Source organism: Epinephelus fuscoguttatus, linkage group LG6, assembly GCF_011397635.1.
Source record: "Epinephelus fuscoguttatus linkage group LG6, E.fuscoguttatus.final_Chr_v1".
NCBI classification, from domain to species: domain Eukaryota; kingdom Metazoa; phylum Chordata; class Actinopteri; order Perciformes; family Serranidae; genus Epinephelus; species Epinephelus fuscoguttatus.
Genome location: NC_064757.1, coordinates 27,630,750 through 27,658,531, shown reverse-complemented (window position 1 = coordinate 27,658,531; position 27,782 = coordinate 27,630,750). Strand labels below are relative to the sequence as shown.

At 41.3% G+C, this 27,782-nt stretch overlaps 1 protein-coding gene across 8 annotated transcripts in view; it reads left to right on the top strand.

Moving 5' to 3' along the window:
• pde4d (phosphodiesterase 4D, cAMP-specific) overlaps window positions 1-22,198 on the top strand; it is a 260,681-nt gene extending 238,483 nt beyond the window's left edge. For all 8 annotated transcript variants that reach the window (XM_049577852.1, XM_049577850.1, XM_049577849.1 and 5 more), the window contains 9 exons: window positions 8,788-8,881; window positions 9,806-9,981; window positions 10,115-10,213; window positions 10,321-10,485; window positions 10,709-10,808; window positions 14,623-14,777; window positions 14,858-14,980; window positions 16,729-16,911; window positions 17,104-22,198. In XM_049577852.1, coding sequence (XP_049433809.1) covers window positions 8,788-8,881; window positions 9,806-9,981; window positions 10,115-10,213; window positions 10,321-10,485; window positions 10,709-10,808; window positions 14,623-14,777; window positions 14,858-14,980; window positions 16,729-16,911; window positions 17,104-17,625 — 1,617 coding nt within the window. In that variant the 3' untranslated portion in view covers window positions 17,626-22,198. The remainder of the gene's footprint in view (window positions 1-8,787; window positions 8,882-9,805; window positions 9,982-10,114; window positions 10,214-10,320; window positions 10,486-10,708; window positions 10,809-14,622; window positions 14,778-14,857; window positions 14,981-16,728; window positions 16,912-17,103) is intronic.
• Window positions 22,199-27,782: the final 5,584 nt, after the last annotated feature.

Here is a 27,782-nt window from a genome sequence, read left to right as displayed (position 1 = left end):
ATTACAGCTAAATCTGCACCTTATTCCCTCTAAATGTGATTTCCAGTGACCTCCTTGTAAGAAATCACCACTCATACTAGTCTCCTTTGTTCACTATAGTGTCACATTATATAGCTGCTCTAGTTTTGCATTTGCTCTGTGGAAGCAACACTGCTCTGTCTGCTTTCAACATCACCCAGTAATGACCCCAATCAGATCCTGACATAACCTGGGAAATGAATGCACGTCATCTCTGACTATCAGCCATCTCAGAGTTACTCTATTAAGCCCGGAGACCTCAGTAGGTCAAACAAGGTGACATACTGTACCTGTTTGCCCTGAAGGATCTCACACCAGAAAGACATGGTCAGTGTTCCTGCTGTAGCAGCATACAAGCACACACTTCTGTGTAATACACTTACATAGGCATCTAGTACAGTTCATGCAAACTCACATAATCTTTGAGTTGGCCGAGCAGGGCATTGGTGTTTTATCTGCTGGTTTTAGTTTAGATGCTCCTGCAGTTACATTTCCACCCTTTGTGTGGGTGCAGGTGTTTCTAGAATCAGCACCTGGTCTTCCTCTGGCTCTGCTTCAGGAGCATTGTGTGGTGGTCAAGTGTGTCACATCATGGTTTGATCATTTCACAAGGGTAGCATTGTACATTAGAACAAAGCAGATACTCTTGACTAACAGCTTGGACCCACTTTGGGGTAGAAAGAGTAGTTTCTAGAGAAGATAAGATCTCTTGGAGAACATTTTCCCAGTGTTTTGGTGTTGTGTCATGATCTAGATTGTAATCAGCGTTTGTTGAACCTTGGCTCTGGCATCCAGCAGTGTCAGGTCAAATATAGATCCTATATAGATATAGACTGATTCTTGTTGCACGAGGCAGGATGCAATAGTTGAACTGGAATCTGGATTACTTTCTGTGGGAAGTGCCAGTTTTCATTTTACTTAACCCTTCCTGAAAGTTTGGCACTGCTATCTCTGCAACTGTATTTGAAGGGGGGTAAAGGGTTGCCTAATATGGCCAGACCAAATCAGAAATGTGAATTAGTCTGGTCTGCTATTTTTTTAATTCCAAGAAGCATTATCAACGGCTATAGACCAAAATGCTTTTTGGAGCCAATTGGATAGACCTACTGTCAGTCAGAGCAGTGAAACATATGATGTAGCCCTGAGCAATGGACAAACAGAGATGAGCTGGTGTAGCATCAATATGTCTATGAACGAGTGCTGCCGCTTTTGCCGCTAGAATTTGAAAATAGTACTTCAACAGAAAGTTCCACGTCAGCTGCGGCCATGTTGGTTGTTTTCAAAAATGTATGATAGACACTGGTGTCAAGGTCTTTCAGTCAATATTGATCCTCGACCTCAGGCCATCTTGAGGTAGCGTCTAGGTGGACACTTGCAGTTTCTACACCCAACATGTGCCTGGATCCCCCTTCTGGCCACTACACGTAGTACAACCTGGCTAAAACCTTAATGCAGGAGATTCGATTCAGATTCATTGAATATATTTGTTTCTCCCTTTGTTGATGGTGCAGATCGAACTTAGATTCTGCTTCATTTGGTCAACTCTTAAGGACATGCACTGACTGATGTGTGTTGTGTCCACTGGTGAGTCATCCAGGACATCCGCCATCAATACTTGTTCATTTCAGGTACAAAAGCCTGCTTGATACACCTGCCTTGGCAAGTTGTTTTCCTGGCTAAACACAATGTTGGTTTGGCTAAACACCCCAGGTTTGAGAAGATCCCAAATTGGACAATCTGCTTTTCAAGGATGAAAAGAGATATGAGCAGCTCATGATCAGTATAGATAATTCATAGACCCCCATACATATCTCTGGCGTTTTACTGTACTTTAATATGTACTGCTATGACCTCAAAAGTTTACTTCAGCCAGGAGATGTCTCTGAATTGGGTCATCACTCTGTTAGTAACTTTTTAGTGCAGGTCGAAGTCATTCTTCAGTAACAACAAGTTGTGGATTTTGTCTTTTGGATTTTCTAAATTGTGATGGTCTGCATGTTGGTATAGTAGTGTCACCTTGATCTATTTATCAAAGCATCTTTTTTTGGTTTATATATTGCACTTACACTCACTGGCCACTTTATTAGGTAGACCTCGTTAGTACCAGGTTGGACCCCTTTTGGCTTCAGAACTGCCTTAATTCTTGGTGGCACAGATTCAACAAAGTGCTGGAAACATTCCTCAGAGATTTTGGTCCATACTGACATGATAGCATCACACAGTTGCTGCAGATTTGTCGGCTGCACATCCATGATGTGAATCTCCCGTTCCACCACATCCCGAAGGTGCTCTATTGGATTGAGATCTGGTGACTGTGGAGGCCATTGGAGTACAGTGAACTCATTGTCATGTTCAAGAAACCAGTTTGAGATGATTTGAGCTTTGTGACATGGTGCGTTATCCTGCTGGAAGTAGCCATCAGAAGATGGGTACACTGTGGTCATAAAGGGATGGACACGGTCAGCAACAATACTCAGGTAGGCTGTGGTGTTTAAACCATGCTCAGTTGGTACTAAGGGGCCCAAAGTGTGCCAAGAAAATATCCCCCACACTGTTATACCACCACCACCAGCCTGAACTGTTGATACAAGGCAGGATGGATCCATGCTTTCATGTTGTTACCAAATTCTGACCCTACCATCTGAATGTGGCAGCAGAAATCCAGACTCATCAGACCAGGCAACGTTTTTCCAATCTTCTATTGTTCAGTTTTGGTGAGCCTGTGTGAACTGTAGCCTCAGTTTCCTGTTGTTAGCTGACAGGAGTGGCACCTGGTGTGGTCTTCTGCTGCTGTAGCCCATCTGCTTCAAGGTTCAACATGTTGTTGGTTCAGAGATGGTCTTCTGCAGACCTTGGTTGTAACCAGTGGTTGTTTAAGTCACTGTTGCCTTTCTATCATCTTGAACCAGTCTGGCCATTCTCCTCTGACCTCTGGCATCAACAAGGCACCTATAAGTATATTTTCTCTTTTCCAGACCATCCTCTGTAAACCCTAGAGATGGTTGTGTGTGAAAATCCCAGTAGATCAGCAGTTTCTGACAGAGCAGCCCGTCTGGCACCAACAACCATGCTACGTTCAAAGTCACTTAAATCACCTTTCTTCCCCATTCCGATGCTCGGTTTGAACTTCAGCAGGTCGTCTTGACCATGTCTACATGCCCAAATGCACTGAGTTGCTGCCATGGTATTGGTTGATAAGCTATTTGTGTTAACAAGCAGTTGAACAGGTGTACCTAATAAAGTGGCCGATGAATGTATGTCTCAGCTCTTACCATTAACGTTAAACATCGTACATACTATATAGAATTCCCTCTCCACATTTTGTTAAGGTCATGAATGAACAGCAGACCTACTTCTCACAGTCAGTGATACATTCATTAAAATCTGTGGTGGTAATTAGTGTGTTCCTGCTCTCTCTGTATTCTGTAGAGAGGGGGCGTCTGCCACCAGAATAAATGTGGAATATGAGAAAAAAAAATAATGCAACAGAGATCTGGAGGTGTCATGGGCTACATACTGCAGGGAGTGGATATTTATGGTCACTCCGCCGAAGAACAAATTACACACATGTCACAGCTGAGCTTGGTGTGACACTTTCCAATTTCTACCCAATAGTTTGTGTTCACACCTCTCGGCTGAGCTATCAATATGTGTGTGTGTGTGTGTGTGTGTGTGTGTTTGTGTGACGGAGAGAGGGGAGTTTGTGTGAGGGGTGTCTGTGGGCGTTACATTTGTGTATACTGTAGGCTTCTGCAGGGAGTAAACTGTGTGTGCGCGTGCGTGCGTGTGTGTGATGGGCCTGTGCTGGCCTGCTTGGCTCAGAGTCAATCAAAGCTGCTGGATCTCAGTTAGCCTGTTGTCTCATCTGCTCCAGCGTAGCTGTAAATTACTCACAGTGCCAGGCTGGCTGTAGAGGTGGGGTGTAAAGTAAGCAGAGACAGGTTTGGTCCCTTTTCAATCTGTGTGGCTGCTGGACCATCACAGACACATGCACATATGTGCTCACACACACTTACACTCACACACCAAGAGAATAAAGACAAGGCCTCCTCCCCTCTGGATCCCAGGATTGTAGACTGTAGAACAGCAGGTGCCAAACTCATTTTATTTTATGGGACACTTACGGCCCAATTTGATCTCAAGTGGCCTGAACAACCTATTGCATTATAACCTATAAATAAAAACACATCCAATTATTTCCCTTTGTTTTAGTATAAAGAAGTACAAGGACTCTGGGGTGCCCTGGTAGCTCACCTGGTAGCACCCCATGTAGGCTCAGTCCCTAGCAGCAGTTTGAGTCTGACATCCTTTTCCCTTTGCTGCATGTCATCCCATCTCTCTATCTCCCTGTTTTCATATCCATCTATACAGTATCTGTCCCACCGAATAAAGGCATAAATGCCCAACAAAATAATCTTAAAAAAAGAAGTACTACTACTCTCTGTCATTACATGTGCATCATGTAGTAATGCTGACATCACCACACCACCGGTAAAGTGGAAGCTATTAAGAAAGTACGTTCAGTTTTGCCCTTCCTTACACACCATTTACAAATAAAGAAGTTTGGCATTGTCTTCACTGTAGGGTTCCACCAATATTGTTTCAAAATAGAAGTCTGATACAGATTCTTTTGTACTGAAGCTGCTGATGGACAACACTTTGCATAATGTTCAGTATCTTTAGATATGATCACAGTAAGTAGTCATAGTGATTTCAGAGAGCTGTGTTCTGGTCAGGGTGGAAAAGCCTCTGAAGCAGCAGCATGCTCACTGTTTAACTCACTCCTGAAACCAAACACCTCTTTCCCTTCACAAGTGCATCAATATTAGGCATGCAAAGTCATTGAGCTGGCCGGATTGGACCTTTTTGCAGGCTGGTTCGGACCTGCAGGCTGTTTGTTTGACACCCCTGCAAGATTCATGATTCAAGATTAGGCTTTTTTCTATATAGAATCAAAAGCTGTCTTTTGACCATCATTGATTTATCGATCTATGTTTTGGCCAAAGTTTATAACCAGTACATGCTGCTCTATCATCATCACAGCAGCTATAATTTATGTCTTTATAATGCAAATGTGCCAAAGGACAAAGAGAAAACAATGTGACAATGAATGTACAGAGAATTTTTTACCCAAATTTGAAGCTCTGCTTTGCTTTATGGTGCTTTATAGTGAGTTTAGCTCATTGTTTAGCTGTCCAACCTCCAGCTTTACTGTCTTGGTTCGCTCTCACCCTCTCATAGTGTGTCCTTTTTTTCGTCTTTTGAACTTGATTTTTGCTTATCTGACTTGCTTTTGTAGTCATGTTTTTTTGTCTGTTTAGATGGCTGTATGTAAGTTCTTACTTCTATTGTCTTGATACAATAGGATTAAAGATATACAGTGCAGGCATTGTCAGTTACAGTTTGTAAACAGTATCTCCAGCAACAGTGAACCTGATTCAGTCTTGTTCTCTGTATTTGCATTTTTTCTACGCTGTGTCCTCCCTTTTCGTAGCTTCTTCTTGGATGCGGGCTACTTACAGTCTGACAACTACGTTAAAAAGTCCCGACCTCACCTGCATGCTGTGCCGAGGAACGTCCGGGCTGCAACAAGTTGACAAGAAAATAAGAAAATACAGGCAGAGGGCTGAGTCTCTGCAGATAAACACACAGCCACACACAGGGATCACTTTTATATGAGTCTACACATTGTTTTTTAGGAACATCCTGCATAGTTTACCTTTAAAATGGCAGATAATCCAGTGCTGTTGAATTAGTTTCAATAGAAATGACTGCCAGAGACAATCAATGTTTTCATGAAGTATTTGTGTACAGCCAGGACACCATTTGTGCTGTTACTGATTGAAAAGTTCCATTAAATCTCTTCCTACAATCAGGTTTGATCCTTGTTTCCAACAAGTGACAACCTCTTGAGCTCAGCGACAAACAAACACAGCAGCCTGTGTGAAAACAGCACTTTCAGTCCCTGTCCTACAGAGCCCACTTCAGATAACTGTGACGTTCATTCTTTTTGCAAGATTAATTGTTTTTAACGTAATACATCATCTCAACAGTGATGTTACTGTGACTCACCTCCCATGAATACCGGCATGAAAGTTGACCTCAGTTTTTCAGCACTGTATCATGTTGGATGAGGTAACCTGTGCTTGTACATCATTCTGTACAGAAGGTTAGGTCACTCAACACAAAAACACATACGCCCACACATGCTATTGTACGCAATGCAAACATGCCTCGCATACACACAAACAAACGTGCACTGGATGTACACACACGTGCGCACACAAAACCACATCCCGCTGCACTGCAGGAATGGAAGGAAAGGGAAGGGGTACATTTTCCACTGACTCCGGTCCCAGCCAATCACACAGCAGGTGACCTCAAGGCTGCTCCGATCCAAGCCAATCAGAGGGGATGATTAGCTCACACTTCGCCCATATCTGGGCCCTGATTTGCTGCCGTTGTGTGACACAGCGAGAGAAGCAGCCTGTGCTCTTCACATGGGAGCTTGTGTGATACACACAGAGGCAGGCAGGCAGTCAGGCAGCCAGCCTGGTTTGGGAGCTGTTCACAGAATTTTTTTTTTTTTTTTTTTTTTGCTGTCCTGGTGCTTTGGCATCTACCAAGCATCCGCACCATCATCAATTATTCACAACCTCAGCAGTGTGTCCCTAAATGTGTGTGTGTGTGTGTGTGTGTGTGTGTGTGTGTGTGTGTGTGTGTGTGCACCTGTCAGTGTGTATCACAGTGTGTGTGGTCACGATATGCTCTCATTGGATCTTTGGGGAGCCACCTTCCCGCTCCTCTCCCAGAGTCTGCTTTTCGTCTCGGCTTCCTGGAACATGGGCTGCTTTCTGTGGACATTCACAGGACGGGAACGTGATGCTTCATTTATGCACACTGAGGCGAGCTCTGAAGGCTCTTCAGGTTGAGCTCTTTTACTGGCCAGAGCTGCGGACTGCTTTTGTTTCGCTAGGCATCTAACGCTTTCATCATCGAACTGTATTTCGGGCTATAAACCTGAACCTTTCTGTTTCTGGATCTGTTTTGTTGATTTGTCAAAATGCCTGAGGCAAATTATCTGCTGTCTGTGTCCTGGGGATATATAAAGGTAAGATGTGATGTCAGATTAGTCTATTTTAATTAATTATTCAGGTATTTTTCTCTACACCTGATTTAATGTGCTTGTTTTAATTCTTTCCCAGGGAGTGGAAATGTTTTTTGCAACCGAGGTTAATCGTTGACACAGATTTGGACGCAGGGTTATATGACCACAAATAGAAAGCTCATACTGTGTGTATCTTCTCGCCAACATGTCGCCCATTGAACAATGCTGCAAAGGTGTGACATTTCTGGATCCATCATCCATTTTGATATATCTGTGATAGGGAGGAGCTGATTGTGCTGGCACTGTACTTTGAAACACGTAGACATGGCTGGAAGTATGTCACAAAAGAGCATACGCAGATTTTTAAGTGAGTTTGGATTTAAAAGCAGAGATGTTTTTACTACACCTGTGAATACATGGTGGGTATTTCAGGATTTTTACTGCCACTGAGGCTCTCTCAGATGGAATAAAACATAGTCTCAGAGCTCTCTGAAGACTTTTGTAGGTCACCAATTCTCTGGGTATTTGAGCTGCTCCATATTTTTTTGACGTCATGAGGGATGTTTTTTTGCTTTGTTTTGTGGTTAGCCACAATTTTTATTGGAAAGAAAAGGCAAATATCTTTAAAAAAAAAAAAATTCCGGGATGTTATGACACTGCCATTTCATTGATTTGTTTTAATAATTATGCATCATTTAATTACAGCTCTACATGACACGTATCTGTCGCTTTTCTACTCTCATTACCTGACAAAAGCACACCACAGATGCTTGTTTGCCTCTTGTGTCTCCTTTTTAAAGAGCCACCCAATGAATGCCCGTGGGTGTTATTCAATAGGATGTCAATACACAATTGCGCAGTCCTAAGCACGCTACAGTTGTGTAATGGTCTATTTTAAGTGATCGATATTGATGTACATGTATACTTAATCAATATGCGTACATTATGCATTTGGACCAAAGCCAGGATGATTGAGACAATGCAGCGACTTTGTTCGAGAGGTGATCCGTTTTGTAAGCCACTTTGGAAAATCCCTGATTTCAAACATTCTCCTCCACGTCAATCACTGTGGTCATCAAATCAGAACCCGGGGCTAAATTTGGGTCTGCCACTCCAATTAGGCACAGGAAAGGAAAGAGAGGATGGGGTGAGGGAGAGGGAGAGGCGGGGAGGAGCAGGCAGGGAGGCAGAGAAAAACTGGAATTGAAAGAAAGAAACTGGGAAATTGGGTTACTGATTACGTACATCTCTGGCAGTAGCCCTCTGACTCTCTGCGTGTGTGTTTTTGAGGGTGTGTGTGTGTGTGTGTGTGTGTGTGCGCTCAACCAGAAATGTTGATGTCCCAGGGTACAGCTCTTTTGATGTGACTGGAAAATTTTAGAATCTTTAAGGGGTCCGTGCTTATGAAAGCATTTGATTTCCTCACTGACATCATGAAAATGTATTTTTTTTTATCAAATAAAAAAAAATTCTATCAGTGGCCTCATACTTTGTACCACATTTACACTGAAATTAGCCTTGTATATTTGGGTAAAATTTATTTAAACGTGTATGATACCTCTGAAGTACCAGCTGTTAAAAAAACAAAAGTGTATTTTTTTGTCTGCCCTGTATTACACATTGTGAAACCCCTCTTCTCTGTGTGTGTGTCCCTCTTTCAGTTCAAGAGGATGTTGAACAGGGAACTGACTCACCTATCAGAGATGAGCCGCTCTGGGAACCAGGTGTCTGAGTTCATCTCCAGCACCTTCCTGGGTGAGTGATGATTCAGAGAGATAGACTCACTGGTTTAGAATTAGTGTTTTGTGTATGGCCAAACACACACACTGTACATACGTCATTTTCTGAAACCCAGTTTAAAGGAATGCTTCACACCCCAAATCAACATTTTTATATCAGTTACTCGCTCAGTTTTATGGTGAATTCACAAACAGAAGTTTGTTTTTTCTTGCATGATTCCAGTGAACAAAGAATCAAAAAACTGAGAAAATCCTTGATGAAGTGAAGTCATAGGGGGGTCATGTTTAAAACAGCAAAACTAAGCATATGTTTTCAAACTCTCATACAACTCGTAGTATTATCCAAATCTCATTTATCCAGTCCCGTGCTCAGTACTTCACAAGCAGACTTCCCTAACCCTTAAATGCACCAAAGTCATACAGTAACACAAACAAACTAACAATCGAGGCAGCAGTAGACCAGCAGCTCCTGTGTTCAGTGAGGTAAAATTAATGTTTTTGTCAATGGAAACTGGCTTTGAGGAGAGCATAGATAAGTTTCACTTATAGTTCAGTCCCTGTCAGAAAGATGGGAGAGCACTGAGCATGAGACTAAATAGATGAGACTTGGATTATACTGCACAAGTTGAGTACAAGTTTGTAAATGGATGTTTTAATGTAGTTTTGCTGTTGTTAAACACATTCAACTTTCACTTAAATTCATCGAAAAAATAAAAATTTTTTGGATTTTTCATTCACCATGGAGGCATGCCAGAAAAACAGATTTTACTTCATTAATTCAACATAACACAGGTGAGTAATTAATTAAGATGGTCATTTGGGGATGGAGTAGTACCATCATATCAAATTCAGACCAATTTTTTTTCTGTTTGAACCACTACAACATAAACCCAAATGAAGTGTGTTCATCTTCCACTCGTGTTTCACTGGCTCTCTCCAGACAAGCAGCATGAAGTGGAGATGCCATCCCCTCAGACGCAGAAGGAGAAGGAGAAGAAGAACAAGCCCATGTCTCAGATCAGCGGGGTGAAAAAGCTGCAACACTCCTCCAGCCTCACAAACTCTAATATCCCTCGCTTCGGAGTCAAGACTGAAACTGAGGATGAACTCGCTAAGGTGTGTTTGCAGCAGCTGACATGAGTTGAAAATCCACGTGAATACAGCGCACACTGTCTGAAATGTACTTAAGGGTAGGGGCTCAGGTAACAATGAAAGAAGTTTCTAATTGTGTCTCTAATTCCTTGTGCAGGAGCTGGAGCATGTGAATAAATGGGGCCTTAACGTTTTTAAAATCTCAGAGTTCTCTGGGAATCGGCCACTGACAGTCATGATGTACACGATATTCCAGGTAACGTTTGTGTCTTTATCTTCCGCTACAAAATAAATGCTTATTGAATCCTGAAATAGTTTTGGCCGTGAACTCCCTCTTCGTTTTTTTTTTTTCTTCGTGTGCAGGAGAGAGACTTGTTAAAAACGTTTAAAATTCCACTTGACACCTTTATAACATACCTGATGACCTTAGAAGACCATTACCATGGCGATGTGGCCTACCATAACAACATCCATGCTGCTGACGTCACCCAGTCAACTCACGTGCTGCTATCCACCCCCGCCCTCGAGGTGAGCCGCGTGTGAAAACAAATGGACACACTTGCACACATATGCAGACACACACACAAAAGTATGCGCAAACATGCAGCACACGCTTCCACAATCAGCTTCAATCAAAGTCCTGCTCAAAGTCCAATCAATGGCTCTTACTTGCAAGGATATTTTTGTCCAGCGATTTGATTCTCTCGTCAATGCCCCCCCCCCCCCCTTGTGCTTGCTTCATTTCTCCCAGGCCGTGTTCACAGACCTTGAGATCCTAGCTGCCATCTTTGCCAGTGCAATTCACGACGTGGACCATCCTGGTGTCTCCAACCAGTTCCTCATCAACACCAGTGAGTCTAAATATGGCGCTGTCTTAGCAGCTATGTCAGAGGCTCAGCGGTGTCATTAGTGCATATTCACAAACACATGCTCACAGGCTGATACCCAGGTGGGAACATGCACACTGTAGCCTCTGCCTCATTGGCACATATATGCACACTAGCACTTTGCAGACAATTAACCTCAACCTTCAAGGCAGAACACACATGCACATGATGTGTATGCACACGTGACAGTTTGTGTGTTGTTGCTCAGGCGTGATGGCTTTGACTCGTGATTTCAAGGAAGAAGAGTTCACAAAGGAAATCGATATCGTCCACATTAGTGCCCTTTTCTTGCAACACAACATCATTCAGGCTAACATGTTCTCAGTAGAAGACTCCGGAGTAGTAGACCTAAACTTCCTGTTGACATGTTGTGTGGTATAAATACTGTTGTTGGGGTAAAAAACAAGTGGGATAGTGATTTTGCCACCTAAATTACAACAATTAAAAACAAAACAAAAAAAAAAAAAATTACATTTTCTCATTTGCCTCTTATGGTATCTGACCACGCAGACAGATGCAGGTACGTAGTTTTGGTTGTGAGGTATAAATTGTTGCACTTTTGGCCTCTACCCCCATTACAATTTACTCACATTTTTTTTAATTTTTTTACCACTTCATTTTTCACATTTGAGCCGTCTTGTGTTTGAGAGGCGGTGTTATTTTGCCCTGACCAATCGGCAATGACGTAACCCTTTCAGTAGCCACAGACAGGTTTGTCATGTCGGTCAAAACAAGAGTTAAGAGTTATAGTTTCTGCAGTCATCCAACAACAACCTGCATATGTGTGTTCATCTGATCACAAGACCAGACCTATCTGAGTTGCTGAAGTAATTAAGATAGTGGTAGTGCTTAAGTCAAAACCACCTAAACCGAGAACAAGTCAAGACCAAGACCAGAGCAGTGCAGGTCCCACACGGCAAGACACACTAAGGATAAAATTTGGAAACATGCAAACCATAGGAACTCCTCAAATTTATCTGAAAGTTCCACATTCCCATAAAAACACCACAGAAAACAAATGAAGATTCCGCTTCATGCCCCTCTTTATAGATGTATATGTGTGTATTAGGGCTGTCAAAAGAATAAAAAAATAACCTAAATAATTACATACTCTGTGATTGATCTAAATTAATTGCATGGATCATCTTTTGCTGTGAAAGTATTTTAAAAATGTCAATTCAAATGAATTTTGGCAGATTTGTTGTAGTAATGCTGCTTGATTTTGGACATAGTTGTCCTCTACTGCCAAAATTGGTCTGCAGTCCATTGTAATGTATGTTGCAAGGTAGTTAATTAGTCAGTCACAAGTAGACTTGCGCAGCTTGCGTCTGAACGCCTGGTCGAGTGTGGCTTGACAAGGCTGGCTGCTAGCGCTAGCATCAGAGGCTGTGTTAGCTCAGACCCCTGGGTTCGCTACTAAATGCTTTGTATTGAGGAGATATTTCAGGCTTAAAGGGAAGTTTCGGTTTATTTCAGCCTGTCTCCTATCGTCCTAAATTTGTTTCAAGTGACTAGTGACATAAAAATAATAGTTAGCATGTTAGCCGTTAGCCTAGATACAGCCGGGGCGCATCGTAGTGTCAGACCTGTTAAAACGTAAGTGAACGGGCATACTTCAAGTGCAAAGTTAGTCCACTAAACAAGCTTTTTTCCACAAAGACCGCCTCATATCGTTAGGATAAATGTCAGAGAACATATAGAAAACGACATGTAAACGTGTTGTCTTACCTTACCGGTGTGCTGCCATGTTTGTTTACCATTTAACTCTACTTTCCAAAGCGCGGCCAAAATATCGCGAGAACAAGCAGTGGTCTCATACCGTGCCTGAAATCTCGTGAGCTCTAGATAAAGCCCAGCTGGATACTAATGTTACTCCAGGTGGAGGTGTCTCGTCCTCGGTCACATCCAGACCTTGAAAATAAGGCTGCAACCGCTCCCATTCCTTGCAACAGAGGCATTCCTCTTCTGTGGGCACTGGGGCACAGCATTCACAGGTACACCACCAATCTCCAGAGCTACGCAGCCTTGACGCTAGGTCTGACACCACTATGCGCCCTGGCTGTATCTAGGCTAATGGGCTAACATTCTAAGTATTATTTTTATGTCACTAGTCACTTGAAACAAATTTAGGACGATAGGAGACAGGTTGAAATAAACCGAAATTTCCCTTTAAAGTACTCCAGTGGTGCAAAAATTCCTTAGTGTAGAAATTGCAGAGAATGGTGCTCCTATCAACAGTTCTATCTTAGCGTTTTTTAAATATAAATGTTCATTCACCGGGCTAAGAAGCGTCTGCCTCCATCATGTGACAAAGCAAACTGTGGCCTTCAATGATATACAGGGTCAAAGGACACTACGGAAAGCGATTAATCATCATTATTTTTTTTAACACATTATTTCTTCTGTGATTAATTTATCGAAATTAACGCATATTTGACACTTCTTTTCTGCACAGGTAGTTAAGGGATATACCCACAGTTGTAGTCTTGACCAATCTTGACCTAAAATTCAGAGACCTCTTTGAGACAGAGACGAGACCAAGTAAAAATGTGGTCGAGTCTGAGGTGAGACTTTGAAAAAGTGGACTCAAGACTAAGACCGATCTTGAGTACTAAAGGTACAACACTAGAGAGTGGGTGGCAATTCAAAGGTCCAAAGCCCAGGTGCAATACAGTGAAGGTGGCTGAAATGTCATCTATGGTTTTCATTGTTGCATTTTCTTTAATTACATCTTTAAAAAATCAACAGCAGCATACTGTATCTTTCCATCATCAGTGCCCCTGTTTTTCAGGATAAAACATAGATCTCACTTTGAACAAAATTTTAGTACCTGTTCTTACCCCTGACTGATGTCAGCATCACAAACAAAATTCCATTCACCTCCATTGTAAAGTGGAGGCAGAAAACACATGTATCTTAACATGTGAAAAAAAACAGAAGCCAGACTGTCTGCATGGCTAGATACCACCAAAGATATTGATGTAAGTGGGTGAAATGAGCCTTTTACCAGACTAACAGGGTTCATGGTGTTGTGTTGGTATTTGAAGTGTCCTCAAGCAAGACACTGAACCTCAGCTATCTCTCTGCTTTAACTGACTCACTGCTCATGGCTGCAGGTGCCACAAATATCGCCTTGATTTGGCAATTTAGAGGAAAAACACAAACAAATAGAGTTTATGTCCCCTGGGTATCGCCTCAAACAGCCATTCTGGAGACCATTACAAATGCGTGCATTGCATAAGGGTGTTACTAATGCCTTATCACAACAGAAAAGACACTGCACAGTCTCACACACTCGACACACAAAATGTGTTGTGCTTCCCATAAGCCCAAATGGGGAATCCCTGCAGTAAAGGCAGTGTGAGTCATCCTAGTTAGGAGGCACTAGACTGATCTTCTGTCAGCCACAGAGCAACAGAGCAGGATCCCCTTTCTCCCCTCTGCTGCTCTGTTCCACTGTGGCCAAGACTAATGCATCTTAATGGAAAATCTAAATACAGCTAGAGGACCTTCAGATGACCCAGAGTGGGGAAACCTCTCAGTGGAAAACATGCTGGGGCTTTCTTCTGTCACTCACGGAGCAAGGAATGGATGATACACGTGTCACCACAGCAAATATAAAATTTGAACAGGCCTATTAGCAGGGAACTTTGTCGCTCTCATTAGAGCCTCATTCTGTTGAAAGATGTGTCTTGTTGCATATGTAGTTCCTTACAAAATAAAACCTGAAAAACCAGAATACCAATGACTAAACTGATCATTTGTGTCCTCCATGCAGATTCAGAGCTAGCGCTGATGTACAACGACTCGTCAGTGTTGGAGAACCACCATCTAGCAGTCGGTTTCAAGCTTCTACAAGAAGAGAACTGTGACATCTTCCAAAACTTGACCAAAAAACAAAGACAATCACTGAGAAAGATGGTTATTGACATTGTAAGTGAAAAAAATAAGAAGTGGAATGTAATGTAATCCATCTTTACTGAATACTAACGGATTGTTGTGGGTATTTCCAGGTGCTAGCAACAGACATGTCCAAGCACATGAATCTCCTGGCTGATCTGAAAACTATGGTGGAAACAAAGAAGGTGACCAGCTCTGGTGTCTTGCTGCTGGACAACTACTCTGACAGGATACAGGTCAGAACAAAGCTGCTGACCAGTAACGACAAGATCCATTTCACTGTGTTTGGGGGTTTTAATGTATATTCAAAGAATACCTGGGTCCCCTTGAAAATCCTGCAACACTAGACGGGTCGATTTGTTTTTTCATGTGATTAATTTGCATGTCAGTACATTTTTTCAAGCTGATTTTGTCAGAAGCATTTTCACACAGAACGCGAACATTATGTGGCACAAAATTGTTGACATTTTTTCAGGAACTAGGTTGATTTTTCTGAGCTTTCACACCACAAGTAAAGGCATCAACCAATCACACTGAGCAGAACAACAACAACACAGTGGCTCGGTAGTTCAGACTAAGAGGGCAAACTTTATTACTCCTTTCAACTTTGACAAAGGCAGCACATACCATATATACTGTAGTTAAATCAGGAACACTTTAGTCAAAGAAAACTTTATTTTCATTTGCAGTTTTATATTTGGCAGTATGGCTCTGTTCTAGGGCCTCTCTGCCTTTCCTAGGCCTTTGCAGAAAGCCTCTTCCACACACCTATGTGGAAAGCCGAACGCAGAGAGAGCACACCTCTCCATCCTTCCTCATACCTGCGTGGAAAGCCTTAAGGCAGAAAAAGCACACCTCTCTGCCCTTCCACGTGCAAACAAGGAAAGCCTGAGGCAGAGAGACAAACCTCCCTGCCCTTCCATGCGCCTACATGGAAAGTCTAAGGCAGGGAGAGCAGCAGCAAAGACGCCCCAGGAACAGATCAGAGCAGCATCAATGACAAACAGAAATGACATTGATAAGTCAGACACAGCATGAAAAGGAGGAGCTGGGGTGGAGGTGGGTTGCAAAGCAGTTTGCAGAGGAAGCCGCAACAGTAGGCAGGCCAGAGCAGTTTAAATAGGGCGCCCTGAATGAGATTCACCAATTGGTTGCATAGAAAGGAATCATGTGATCTATCAGCTGACTCCCTTTCATCAGTCAGCTGCTCCATCAGTCGATTGGGCTGTTTGAGATCAGCTGATGTAGCTGGGATGAGAGCTGAGCTTGACATTGTGTCCTGCCTGAACTAACGCTATGCTCAATTTTTTTCCATTTTTACCTTTCACAATAAAAGCCCTAGACATATTCACTATGTTACTGGATACCAGAGGGAACTCACTCAGAGCGTTTCGGTAAAAAGGAAACTCAATAAAATAGCTTATAGTAGCTAAGGCTATACGACAACTTGATGTACCTCAGACAGACTGCCAGGCGCTGCTCTGGTTCAATACGATTCCAGTAGTTGGTCCTCTGCCTTCTCAGATGTGGCGCATCTTAAGAAGGACATCAAACTGTCATTATGTTTTTTTCTGAAGTATGAGTTGGCGCAAATCTACCTTAACCTTTTAATGAACAAGTGTTGCGACTGTTGCAAATTGACATTGCTGCCAGAATGAATCATTCTGATGCAGAATATTTGCAGGAGAGTATTTTGCATTTTTGTGTCATTTATTATCACACACCCGGTCCTTACAAATTGGGTCATGTGACACAGTAATATGATGGCCAGGTCAGGTTTGAACTCTGAAACCGCAGCACAAATAACCTCTGTGAGCAAAGCCACTAATCACAACTGTTTGATGAATATTAGATGATACCAGCCTGACATTTCACTGTTGGCAGTGATGCTGTGGTCGAGGCCTTATGCTTTACCCTACCTTGAATCATGGAACATATTATAGCATTGCCCCGTGTTTTAGACCTTTATGTTTGTTAAATGCAGGTTCTGCAGAACATGGTGCACTGTGCAGATCTGAGCAACCCCACCAAGCCTCTCCAGCTGTACCGGCAGTGGACGGACCGCATCATGGAGGAGTTCTTCAGCCAGGGTGACCGGGAGAGGGAGAGGGGCATGGAGATCAGCCCCATGTGTGACAAACACAACGCCTCAGTAGAAAAGAGCCAGGTAACAAACACACAAATGTACTGAATATGCACATTCATATTGTGCATAAACAGTAGAGCTGCAATGGACAGAAAATTAATCAGAAACTATTTTATTAATCAATTATTATAAACTATTAATCAATAATGAAAGTACTTGCAGCCCTGGTAGAAACACACTGAATGACCTATTTCTCCCCGATGCACCCTGTAGGTTGGTTTCATAGACTATATCGTTCACCCTCTGTGGGAGACGTGGGCTGACCTGGTCCACCCGGACGCCCAGGACATCCTGGACACGTTGGAAGACAACAGGGAGTGGTACCAAAGCACCATCCCCCAAAGCCCCTCTCCGGCCTTGGACGAGCCCGAGGATGGCACTCGACCCCCTGGAGGGGACAAGTTCCAGTTTGAGCTCACCCTGGAGGAGGACGGGGAGTCGGACACTGAGAAAGACAGCGGCAGCCAGCCGGAGGAGGAAGATGATGAGGAGGAGGACGACGAGGAAAACAGCTGTACTGACTCTAAAACACTCTGTACGCAGGACTCTGAATCGACAGAGATTCCTTTAGACGAACAGGTGGGGGAGGACGAGGAGGAGGAGGAGGAGGAGGAGGAGGTAGCGGAAGAGGGGGAGACACCTTGCTTGCAACCATGTGTCGTGGAGGAAGAGGTAGCAGAGGGGGAGGAAGAGCAGGAGGAGGAAGAGGAGAAAGAGGAAACCCCACATACATAGCAGTTTATGGACAGCACCTGATTAACTGTTCTTCTTAGTAATGACAGATGATTATTTATAGAATATTTTTTGGGTTTTGTGGAGTCTGTCTGTGTTTTTTATACATCTATGTTTATGGTTCCAAAGCGTGCGCTGCTCTCCACCTTGGCCACTCCTCCTGTCAGCTTCGTTCAGACACGCCCACCGGTACTTCTTCAAGTTTTTTTGCACTCAGGAAAACTCCTCTCCATTCCTGTTTTTACTGAAGTGGTGTGTCCTTATTTCACTTTCACGCCTCCCCTTTACAAGCTTAAGTTAAGTACGTGGACAAGCAGCTCCCAGTCTGCTCAGTGCTGTTCACACGATACATAATATCACATTTTCCTTCCCTCCACTTCGTCTCAGCCTTGCCTGAAAGTTTCTCTGTTTTATCAAGTGCCCATACTCTACAGAGATGGTTATCGGCGTGTTCAAGGAGAATCTCCCTCTCGGTTAGATCATTTCCTCTCCTCTGCGAATTAGGAGGCGTTTAATGCTGCCCCGTTCCGCTGAAAACCTGACGGGACGCCGCAGAGATGAAAGCTGCAGCACACTGGGGAGCTTTTCGAGACACATTTCTAATGTGTGGAAGTCTTCCTTGAAAACCTGACTGATACAAAGCTCAAATCTAAACAGCCATGATGCTGTCCTAGACCTCTTTAATTTTGTATCATACTGTATGTAAGATTCAGATATTTTCTAGAATTTACTTTTGCAATCTTAGGCTTTCTTTTGTTAGCAAAGATTAGAGAACTTTTGGAAACCAATGGGGAGAAATGTGTCTCAGATATTCAGTGTTTTTGAAAGGGGGTATCTTCACGGCTGGATTACATTAGGAGTGTTCTGAGGTGTTTGCACTTGCTCCAATAGCATTTATACTACTATTCCCATGCCACTTTACCCATATTTGGTTAGTCCTGTGAGTGTGAAATTTGAAATTCACTCATAAAAACCATGATTATGTTGAGAGTTTTCACTGAGAAGGAAGCAGGAAATTGAAGTCTTATGCTTTACTCTCATTGAAACCGTTTGTGATGTGGAGGAAGCCTTTAAATTTTATTATTATCGTTGCCTGCAGTTCTTTTGAACACATCTTGAGACAATGCAATGCTTTGTAGTTGATACAAAAAGCACCTTTTTTTAGAAGCTTGATTAGTGTTCAGAGTATACAGAAACAGTAATGGTGTTAAAAACTACTGGGGTGATTTTATACCAATGTTACGAAAGCTTTTATTGTCCTCACTTTTACTTTTCTCACCCGTTTTGTTTGATGTACACATCACCGCCTGCTTGTTTTCACCCACTTCATTTTCTTTAAGGGCCCAGTGTGTAGGATCTAGGGGTATACATCGGCAGAAATGGAATATAATATAATAAGTATGTTTTCTTTAGTGTATAATTACCTAAAAACAGGGATTGTTGTGTTTTCATGATCTTAGAATGAGCCGTTTATATGTACATGAGAACGGGTCCTCGTCCACAGAGTCCATTTCTGCACACCCATGTATCTAGAGTATCCCAGAACGGACAAACCAAACAGCCTTTCACGTTTTTACATTTTTGCATTTCCACGTCAGCCACTGTAGTTAGCAGCACCTCTGCGACAGGCCGAACAGCAGCAGAAAAACACTTTTTTTAATGTGAAACTGCTTTATTCAGTGTTTTTACCAGTTTAAATCACCAAGTCCATTTGTTTTGGAGAAGAGGAGACCTCTGCGGACAATTCGGCTCTCAGTAAAAACCTCCTGAACGTTTGGATCTTAAATTATCAGGGAAAAAAGGTGATCACGCATAGCACCTTCTTCAAGCCAAACAGTGTGGGGAAAAAACACTGATTTATAAATTGAAACTGCTTTATTCAGTGTTCTTACAGATTTTAATCACCAGATCCATTTATTTTGGAGAGGAGGGGGCCTCTGTGGATAATTTGGCTCTTGGTAAAAACCTCCTGAACATTTGCATCTTAGATTATCAGAGAAAAAAGGTGATCACATATAGCATCTGCAACAAGCCAAATAGCATTGAAAAAACACTGATTTATAAATTGAAACTGCTTTATTCAGTGTAAATCACCAAGTCCATTTGTTTTTGCAAGGAGTGGACCTCTGCCGATAATTCGGCTACTGTTTAAATCCTCCTGAACAATAAACACTTCTAACCATGCTCATGTTGTCACGGCAGAAATATGAGCGCATATTAGCAGGTGCTAGCTAGTGACAAGCTCAGCAGCATAGAAGAAACACTGATTTGTAATGTTTATGTTTTTTTTACCAGCTTTTATTACCTGGAGCTTTCATTTTGAGGAGGAAGAGACCTCTGTGGATAATTCATCTCCCAGTAAAAACTTCCTGAACAATGAATCTTGATGGTATCCTAACCGGGAGTTCATGCTTGGCACACGGGAGAAGTTTCAGCTGGTTGCGATCTGCAATCCCCACCACTAGATGGCACTAAATCCTACACACTGCTCCTTAAAACGTTATGAATTTATTTTTCATGAAAATAATGTTTGCTTTCTCCTTCACAACATCAAACCCAGTTGCTGTCTTTGTTTTTGACAAGACAATCAGCTCCGTTGCATAGTCATCAGATGAGACTATCCTCTTCGTAGATACTCTAATGCACTGATATATTCATATATCACCACTAAAACATTTTTACTATGTTTAAACTCGCCAAAACACTCACTCATGAATACTTAGGCTTGAACAGTGCTGTCTTACACCTCGGCCAAGACTCTCTCTTCCTTTTTTCCATGTTTCTATCATTTTTCACTTTACACCTGATGCTATTATTTATTGGTATATTTTTCTATTTGTTGAGTCGTTTTTTGCAATATAAAGGTGGTACAGTAAATATTTAACTGTAGCATAGACCACAGTACAGGCTTGGCAGTTACAATACCCAAATATACTTTTTTTCTCCTCTCTCTGTGTACATAAAATATAGAAAATCAACAAATGAAAAAAAAAACACACTTGAAATACTGCACATTGCTTTTTTTAAAAAAACGAGTGCTTGTGTTAATTATGTGTCATTTCAAAACACTTTATTTAATCTTTCATTTAGTGCCAACATTTTTCTCTCTCTCTCTCTCTATTTTTCATCCTCACCCAATGCCCTTACCTGTAATAAAAATTTCTGGTTTTATCGCTGTTTACAAACATATATTTATTGTGCTGTATATAATATATAATTATTAATGTTATTACTATCATAATGCCGTTTGTTGTAAATGGTTGATTCTTATCATCCCTTTTGGTGATGGTGTGGCTGTATTACGTACCTCTTGTTGAGAGAATGTTTATTACACATGAGCTTCAGTGTAAAAATGATCCATCGACATGTTGCTTATCTGAGAACTAGCTCAGTGAAGAGAGGGGGAAAGCCAAATTGTTTTTTAAAAAGAAACTGTTCCTTGGCCCATGGGCTGTGCCTTAAATTCAACGCATGTCATTTCCTTTAGCCTTTTTGATTTTTGTTTTATTTTCTAGTTCTCTTTTGCTGCATTAGTGAATCTTTTGGCTCGGGTTGGCCTGATCTCCTGTTGTGAATTTGAAAAATGTTGCCTTTTACTGTCACAGCCAAACACAAATTGCTCTATTAAGAAAAAAAAAAGAAGCGGCTCTGGGTAGAAAATAATGTGGTCAGTGCAGAAGCTTGCAGGGATTCAGGTCAACCACGAGTCATAGATGTACTACTTGAGTGATGTGTGGCCTATAGCCGGATGTCCAAGAGTCGTATTTGCTGTAGACGTGGTCGGGACAACTTGCACTTTCCTCACGCCCCGCCACTACACTCAAAGATGTGACAAAACCAGCAGATGTAAACGATAATGGAGTACTTTTGCTTAACTGCAGCGTCGTCTGCATCCAAGTGGTTGTATCACAGCTGCAAACACTGAATGGGGCACAACAGGAGCGTGCGGTTGCTGCTCAACCACAGCCTACGAAGCACAGAGGCTTTGAGACACATCTGCATGTTCAGCCACTGCTGCATTAATTATGGCTGAAACACTGACGGTGTGTTGCTTATCTATGCTCGGCCCACACTTCCACTCACATTACTTGCAATATCCAAAACCACTGACATCTTTCTGCCTGGACAGGAGAAGGGTTTAGTATATTTCTGTTGTGAAGGGCGGGTTGGGGTGGGCGGGGACAGGGGTATCGGGTGAGTGCATCATTGTCCCGAAACGGGGACTCTTATTTTGACACACATACTGTAGATTCTAAACAGCCCTGGACCAATGGAAACAGTGGGTTCTTTTCTCATTATGTGTTCTATTTTTTATGGTATGAAAGGAAAACACAAACTGTAACTTAAAAAAAGGTCTTCAGGACAATTATTTTTTGGGTTATGTCTTTAGAATGCCAACTTGTCTGGAAGTTTCACAGGACAATTAAAATGTTATTTTAATGGATTCCTTGTTAATTGCAGTCTATTGGATAGCACTGTAGATCATACAACTTTATGTAAAAAACAAATAAAAAGAATGAAAAAAAAAGTTTTTATATGCAATGGATTAAATAAAAGCATGGGTTGATTCTGCCTACTCGCTGGTTCCTTGTGGTCATTGTTTCAGAGGGTTATACGTGGTCACTGTGCATGAGATTCACTGATAAAAGAGATGACAGCCTGAGAGGATAGTTTAAAAATCGTAAATGCACTTTCTATATTTGGCATTCAGCAGCCCCCTCACAGACCGCTTTGGGTGTGAGACATGTCTCGCACCTAGTCCAGTAAGTGTGTTCTGTAGTTTTTCTGCTCTAGATATACTCTGTGTCTTTATACAGCACCTCACAGAGATTGATATTAAATAAAGTAACCAAGGTTCAGGAGCAGGGCCACGCCTCAACCACACTTCCAATTACCTTCCAAGCCTACTTATACCTGGTTAACCCATCCTGCTCTGTTTGTCCCTTCCGTTCATCCATCATCCTCATCCCTACCAACATCCCTTCATCCCCTCATCCTTCTCACCTCATCTCTTCCTGTTCAATCTGGTGCATACCTCTCCCATGTCTCATTCTAGGTACTGTCTGGGGGGCCTGTAATCAGCTTGGGCGGAACAACCCCCACACTGTGTCTCCCTCTGCCCGATCTTCAGTACATCCTTGTCCACCTTCACCACCACTAACTTCCATTCATCTGTTCTCAACAACTAACACCTCCTGAATTACAGTTAAACATTTAACCAACATATTGTTGTACATTTTTTATTTTCTCTTTTCTGCATATACTTGTTAAATCTGTGAACAGTTACAGTCATTGCTCACTGTCTGTCTCTGGGTGATAATATCTGTGTCTGAGTCAGCATGGCTTCAGGTCTGTCAGTCATCCTAACTAAACAGCGTTACCTGCTGTTCATCTCAGTGAACAGCTTTCACTGCAGCCCTGATCAGGAAGAAAAGGCTGTGATCAGCATACATTGTTACATTCCCTTTGTATATCTACAGCTGTTGTACATGTATGCTACTATTTTATTTTTTTAAAGTAAGTTGTGGATATCACAGTATCATATCAAAGTGCAATATAGACATAAAGGGATATGTTACATCTGATGTAACAGCACCAGTCAGGAAATGATCAATAAATCCTTCTTTGACCTGTTTGTTTCGCAACAGTAGGTTATACAGGTTTGCATATACACTTTGGTGCATAAATCTGCTACATTTGTTTATACAGTCTGAGACAACAGTATTCAGATCCTTTACTTAGCCAAAGGAGCCATGCAGCAATGTAAAAATACTCATTGACAAGTAAAGGTCCTGCAGTGGTACTCAAGGATTTTAGACAAGGCAATGCAAGGTGAGTTTATTTATAGCACTATACAGACACAAGACAATGCTTTACAGGGGCATAGATAAACATAAAATCTAATACATTAGAAAAACAATAAAATTGCATTCTGAAGACAATGAATAAATAAATTGGGGTAAAAAGTGATAAAGAGAAAGAAAAACAAAATCATTAAATGACAGTTGAACAAGTAAAAGCAAGCAAATAAATAAATGCAGTAGTTATAGATTAAAGAAAGAGATTTGATTTTGGAAAGCCACGGTGAAAAATAATGTTTTACGCCCTGGTTTGAATGAGTTAGCAGTTTTAGCAGACTTCAGGTATTCAGAGAGCTTGTTTCACAGGTGGGGAGCATATAAACTAAAAGTTGCTTCACCTTGCTTGGTTCTGATGTTGAGAACGTTGAGTAAATCTGTCTCAGATAACCTGAGGGGTCTGGATGCTTCTTTTTGTACAAGTAAATCATAAGTGTATTTAGGCCCCAGACCAGTAAGTAGCCTTAAGAAAAAAAGTAGCATATAAATAAAATACCAAAGAAAGCAAATGAACATTGTTAAATTTCACCCTTGGTGTTATGGGCTGACCTAAATAAACTACAGAAGACACCTTTAAAACAATCAAATCATTGGATTTATTAACATGAGACACACAAACAAGACAATAAAGTCCCAAGCTGAGAGGCAGCATGACCAGCAGTCCCCACAGCAGGTGCCTCTCACCTCTGCTGCTGGTAAGGAAGCTCTGAAGCACCTCCTTCCCAGGCCAGGTGCACCTCGTTAGGCAATGCAGCACACCTGAGAGGAGCTGCAGGAGAGGAACAAGGAACAACAGCACAGGTACACGTACAGCCAAATAATCATTAGTAATGCATCAACATGTAAGTAGCAAATTTAATTAAGTTGCTGAGGTGAACTGTAACTATTTTACATGTGCTGTTGGGTAGTTTAATGTATATCAGTTAAAGGTTTGGGGGCGTATTGTAAAGAACTCCTAAGGTGAAAAACCGTCAGGAGCAGGGAGGAGTTTTAAGAGGGGAAAAATAGTGGAAAGACGAGAAATTATCTCCAAACACTGGATGACAGTGAATAAATGAAATGCTACAGATATAATTATGCAGGGATAATATTTGTGTTTAGGAGTACGCAAACATTTTCCACCTATAACACCAGAAATATAACAGTGCAGCGGTGATGACTTGGGTCTGTCTCAGCCTTCCATCAGCAGAGTGATCACATTAACACTTTCACAGTCAGCAGTTCATTTCATTTCCACTGGGTGTCCACGCCTTGCAGGCTCACTAAAGAACATGTCTGTGACAACCAATCACATCTGTCAAAAGAAAGCATCACACCCAGCAACGGGGCCAACCACACCTCCTCACTGAGGTAAATGTCTCTCTCTTCCTTGCTCAGAGTTGCCCTGTGAACTTTCCTAAATCACTCTGAAGCTAGGACTCCTTTACTAAATGTATTTAGGCTAGATTTGTGAATACAGCCTCTGGTGTGTAGGATTTAGTGGGCTATATTGGCAGAAATATATTATCAAATAATAGGTAGGCCTATGTTTTCTTAAGTGTATAATTACCTGAAAATAAATATTGTAGTGTTTCCATTACCTTAGAATGAACCATATATATCTACTTAAAGAACTAGTCCTTGTTTATGGAGATTACAACTGTGTTTCTACGGCAGCCCGGAACAGACAAGCCAAACACTGGCTCTAGATAGGGCCTTTTGTGTATTCACATTTTCATGTTTTCACGTCCACCACTGTAGTTTGCAGCTTCTACGTGATGAGAGCATGTGAAAGACAATGTTTTTTGTAAAACTTGCAACTGCTTTATTCAGTGTTTTCCCTGATTTAAATCACCAGGTTTGTTGTTGTGGAGAGGAGTAGACTTCTGCATACAACTCAGCTTCCGGTGAAAACCTCTTGAACCTCTGGATCTTAAGCTATCAGAGAAAAAAGGTGAGCACACGCAGCATCTTCGACAAGCCAAACAGCATAGAAAAAACACAGATTTATAAACTGAAACTGCTTTATCCAGTGTTTCTACACATTTTAATCACTGAGTCCATTTGTTTTGGAGAAGAAGAGACCTCCGTGGATAATTCGGCTCCTGTTAAAAACCTCTTGAACAATAAACAGTGAAGGAATTCTAACCGTGAAAAGTTTCAGCTGGTTGTAATCTGCAATCCTGCCATTAAATCCTGCACATGGCTACTTTAATTGCAAGTATAATCTTAATCTGCAAAGTAGCTCAATATATATAACTGTCAAATAAATTTAGGAGTAAAAAGTCTAGTATCTGCCTCTAAAATGTGGTGAAAGAGAAATATAAAGTAGCATAAAATATAAGCGATTGACCACCATACATTATAATGTCAAATGCTCCATATCCATCATCACCATCAGCAACATCTCAGATCTCAATGCAGGCATAGCGTTCCAACACTAGGTGGTGTACGTTGACTAGAAATAAAACAAAGCGTCTGTGCTGCATCACCAGATCAGAGACAGCAGGTCCGGGTTAGAGGGCAGCAGCCGCCCAATCCCTCCATCATGCTTCTGTGCAGTCAGCGGCAAGCGAGAGAGAACACAGAGACCCACTGATAGAATTTGATTTATTTCCTATAATCTCAAAAACATACTTCTTAACTTTGCTTGCACTCTGAGAAACAAATATATTCAGTTTTATATGTAAAGTGTTCTAAAATGAGATTCAACCAGAGTGTCAGTGTTTGGGCATCGCCACATAACTATTCCTCTATTAAATGAATTTTGACTGGAGATCAGTACAATAATTTATTTCATGGCTATTAGCATAAAATTATAATATCACACACACGTACACAGATGCACACGCACAAAGCACGTGTACACACATATGCGCAGGGTCTCTGAACTAGTTAATGTGTATCCCTTCTTCTTGGAATTACAACAGTATGGCATATTATGGCATGGACTAAGTTACCTCCCTGACTATCTTTCACAATAACACTGCATTTTGACATGATAATACACGATCAATCAACACCCAACACAGTTAGCAGGAACAGCATAGAGTACGTGAATACATTTGTACAAAAGGTATACACAAACAATACACTATATTATTTGTCTGTTCAGTATGGCAGGTACACACACATTCACACACACCAAATCACACATTCAGTGGCTGCAGTTACTGAATGAAGCACGCTCTCACTTTTCTTTTCTTTCTTTTTTGTTGTTGGAGATTGTACATCAGTTTCAGAGCCAAACATTCACTCACATACTGCAGATAGAGTTGTAGTACTCGAGGACAGGAGAAACTATGTACAGGGTTTCATTCATAAAATATTGCACTTATTGGCCCATTGCATCTCACAGCAAGTGCTATGACAATGCTTCTAAATCTGTAACACAGAGTGCTATATATACACTATCTTATTATATAAATCTACATAGATAAGTCAGGACTGGCTTCATGCAATTTTCTGGAGGTTTTTATTCAACTATGCAACAAACAACTGACGATGCTAAAGAAACTGTAATGTTTTGGCACACTTTTTCTCTATGGGTTGCAGAACTGAAAGGCTTTCTGGATTTTATTTTGAAAATAAGCTACAACTTTTATACTACCTGGACTTAAGTTATTCTTAAGACCACTACAGCACTGTTAATGTTTGCATACAGAAACAAATAAGAGACACAAGTATCTGAATTTTAACAGCAAGTAAATACTTAATTTTGAAATAAAAAAAAACATAAATTTATAGCATTAAAATTCTTTACTTTAAAAACCATGTAATTAATCTGTTTAAAACTGAAATATAAAATTAATTGATTTAAAATTGAATTTTCATTGGTTTGAAGGCTGACCAAATACCTCCTGACCAAGGTACCCCAAAATTGCTATGGATATTTTTCAACTTGAATTTTTGGATCTGAATTTGCTCAGTCAAATTCTGAAATTTGAAATTCTGAAACTTGAATTTTTGGATCTGAATTTGACCAGTCAAATTCTGAAATTCTGAAACTTGAATTTTTGAGTCTGAATTAGTGAACATTGAAAAATAAACCAAATTTGGTTTTCAAAATCACAAATCAAGACTCTTTTACATTTTAATCCCAAAAGGGGGAATTAAGGGACAAATAAATTCAGATACATGTTTTTCAAAGCAAAGATATTTCAATGCTATCAATTCACGTTTTCAAGTTTTCAGTGACTCAAATACGTATGTCTTTTATTTGCTTCCATATCTGCATTCCCATTTTAAACTACTGTATGTCTATAATGTCTTCTAAGCAGTTTACTAAGATTTTTCTTTCAATATGGACTTAATTTAATCGCA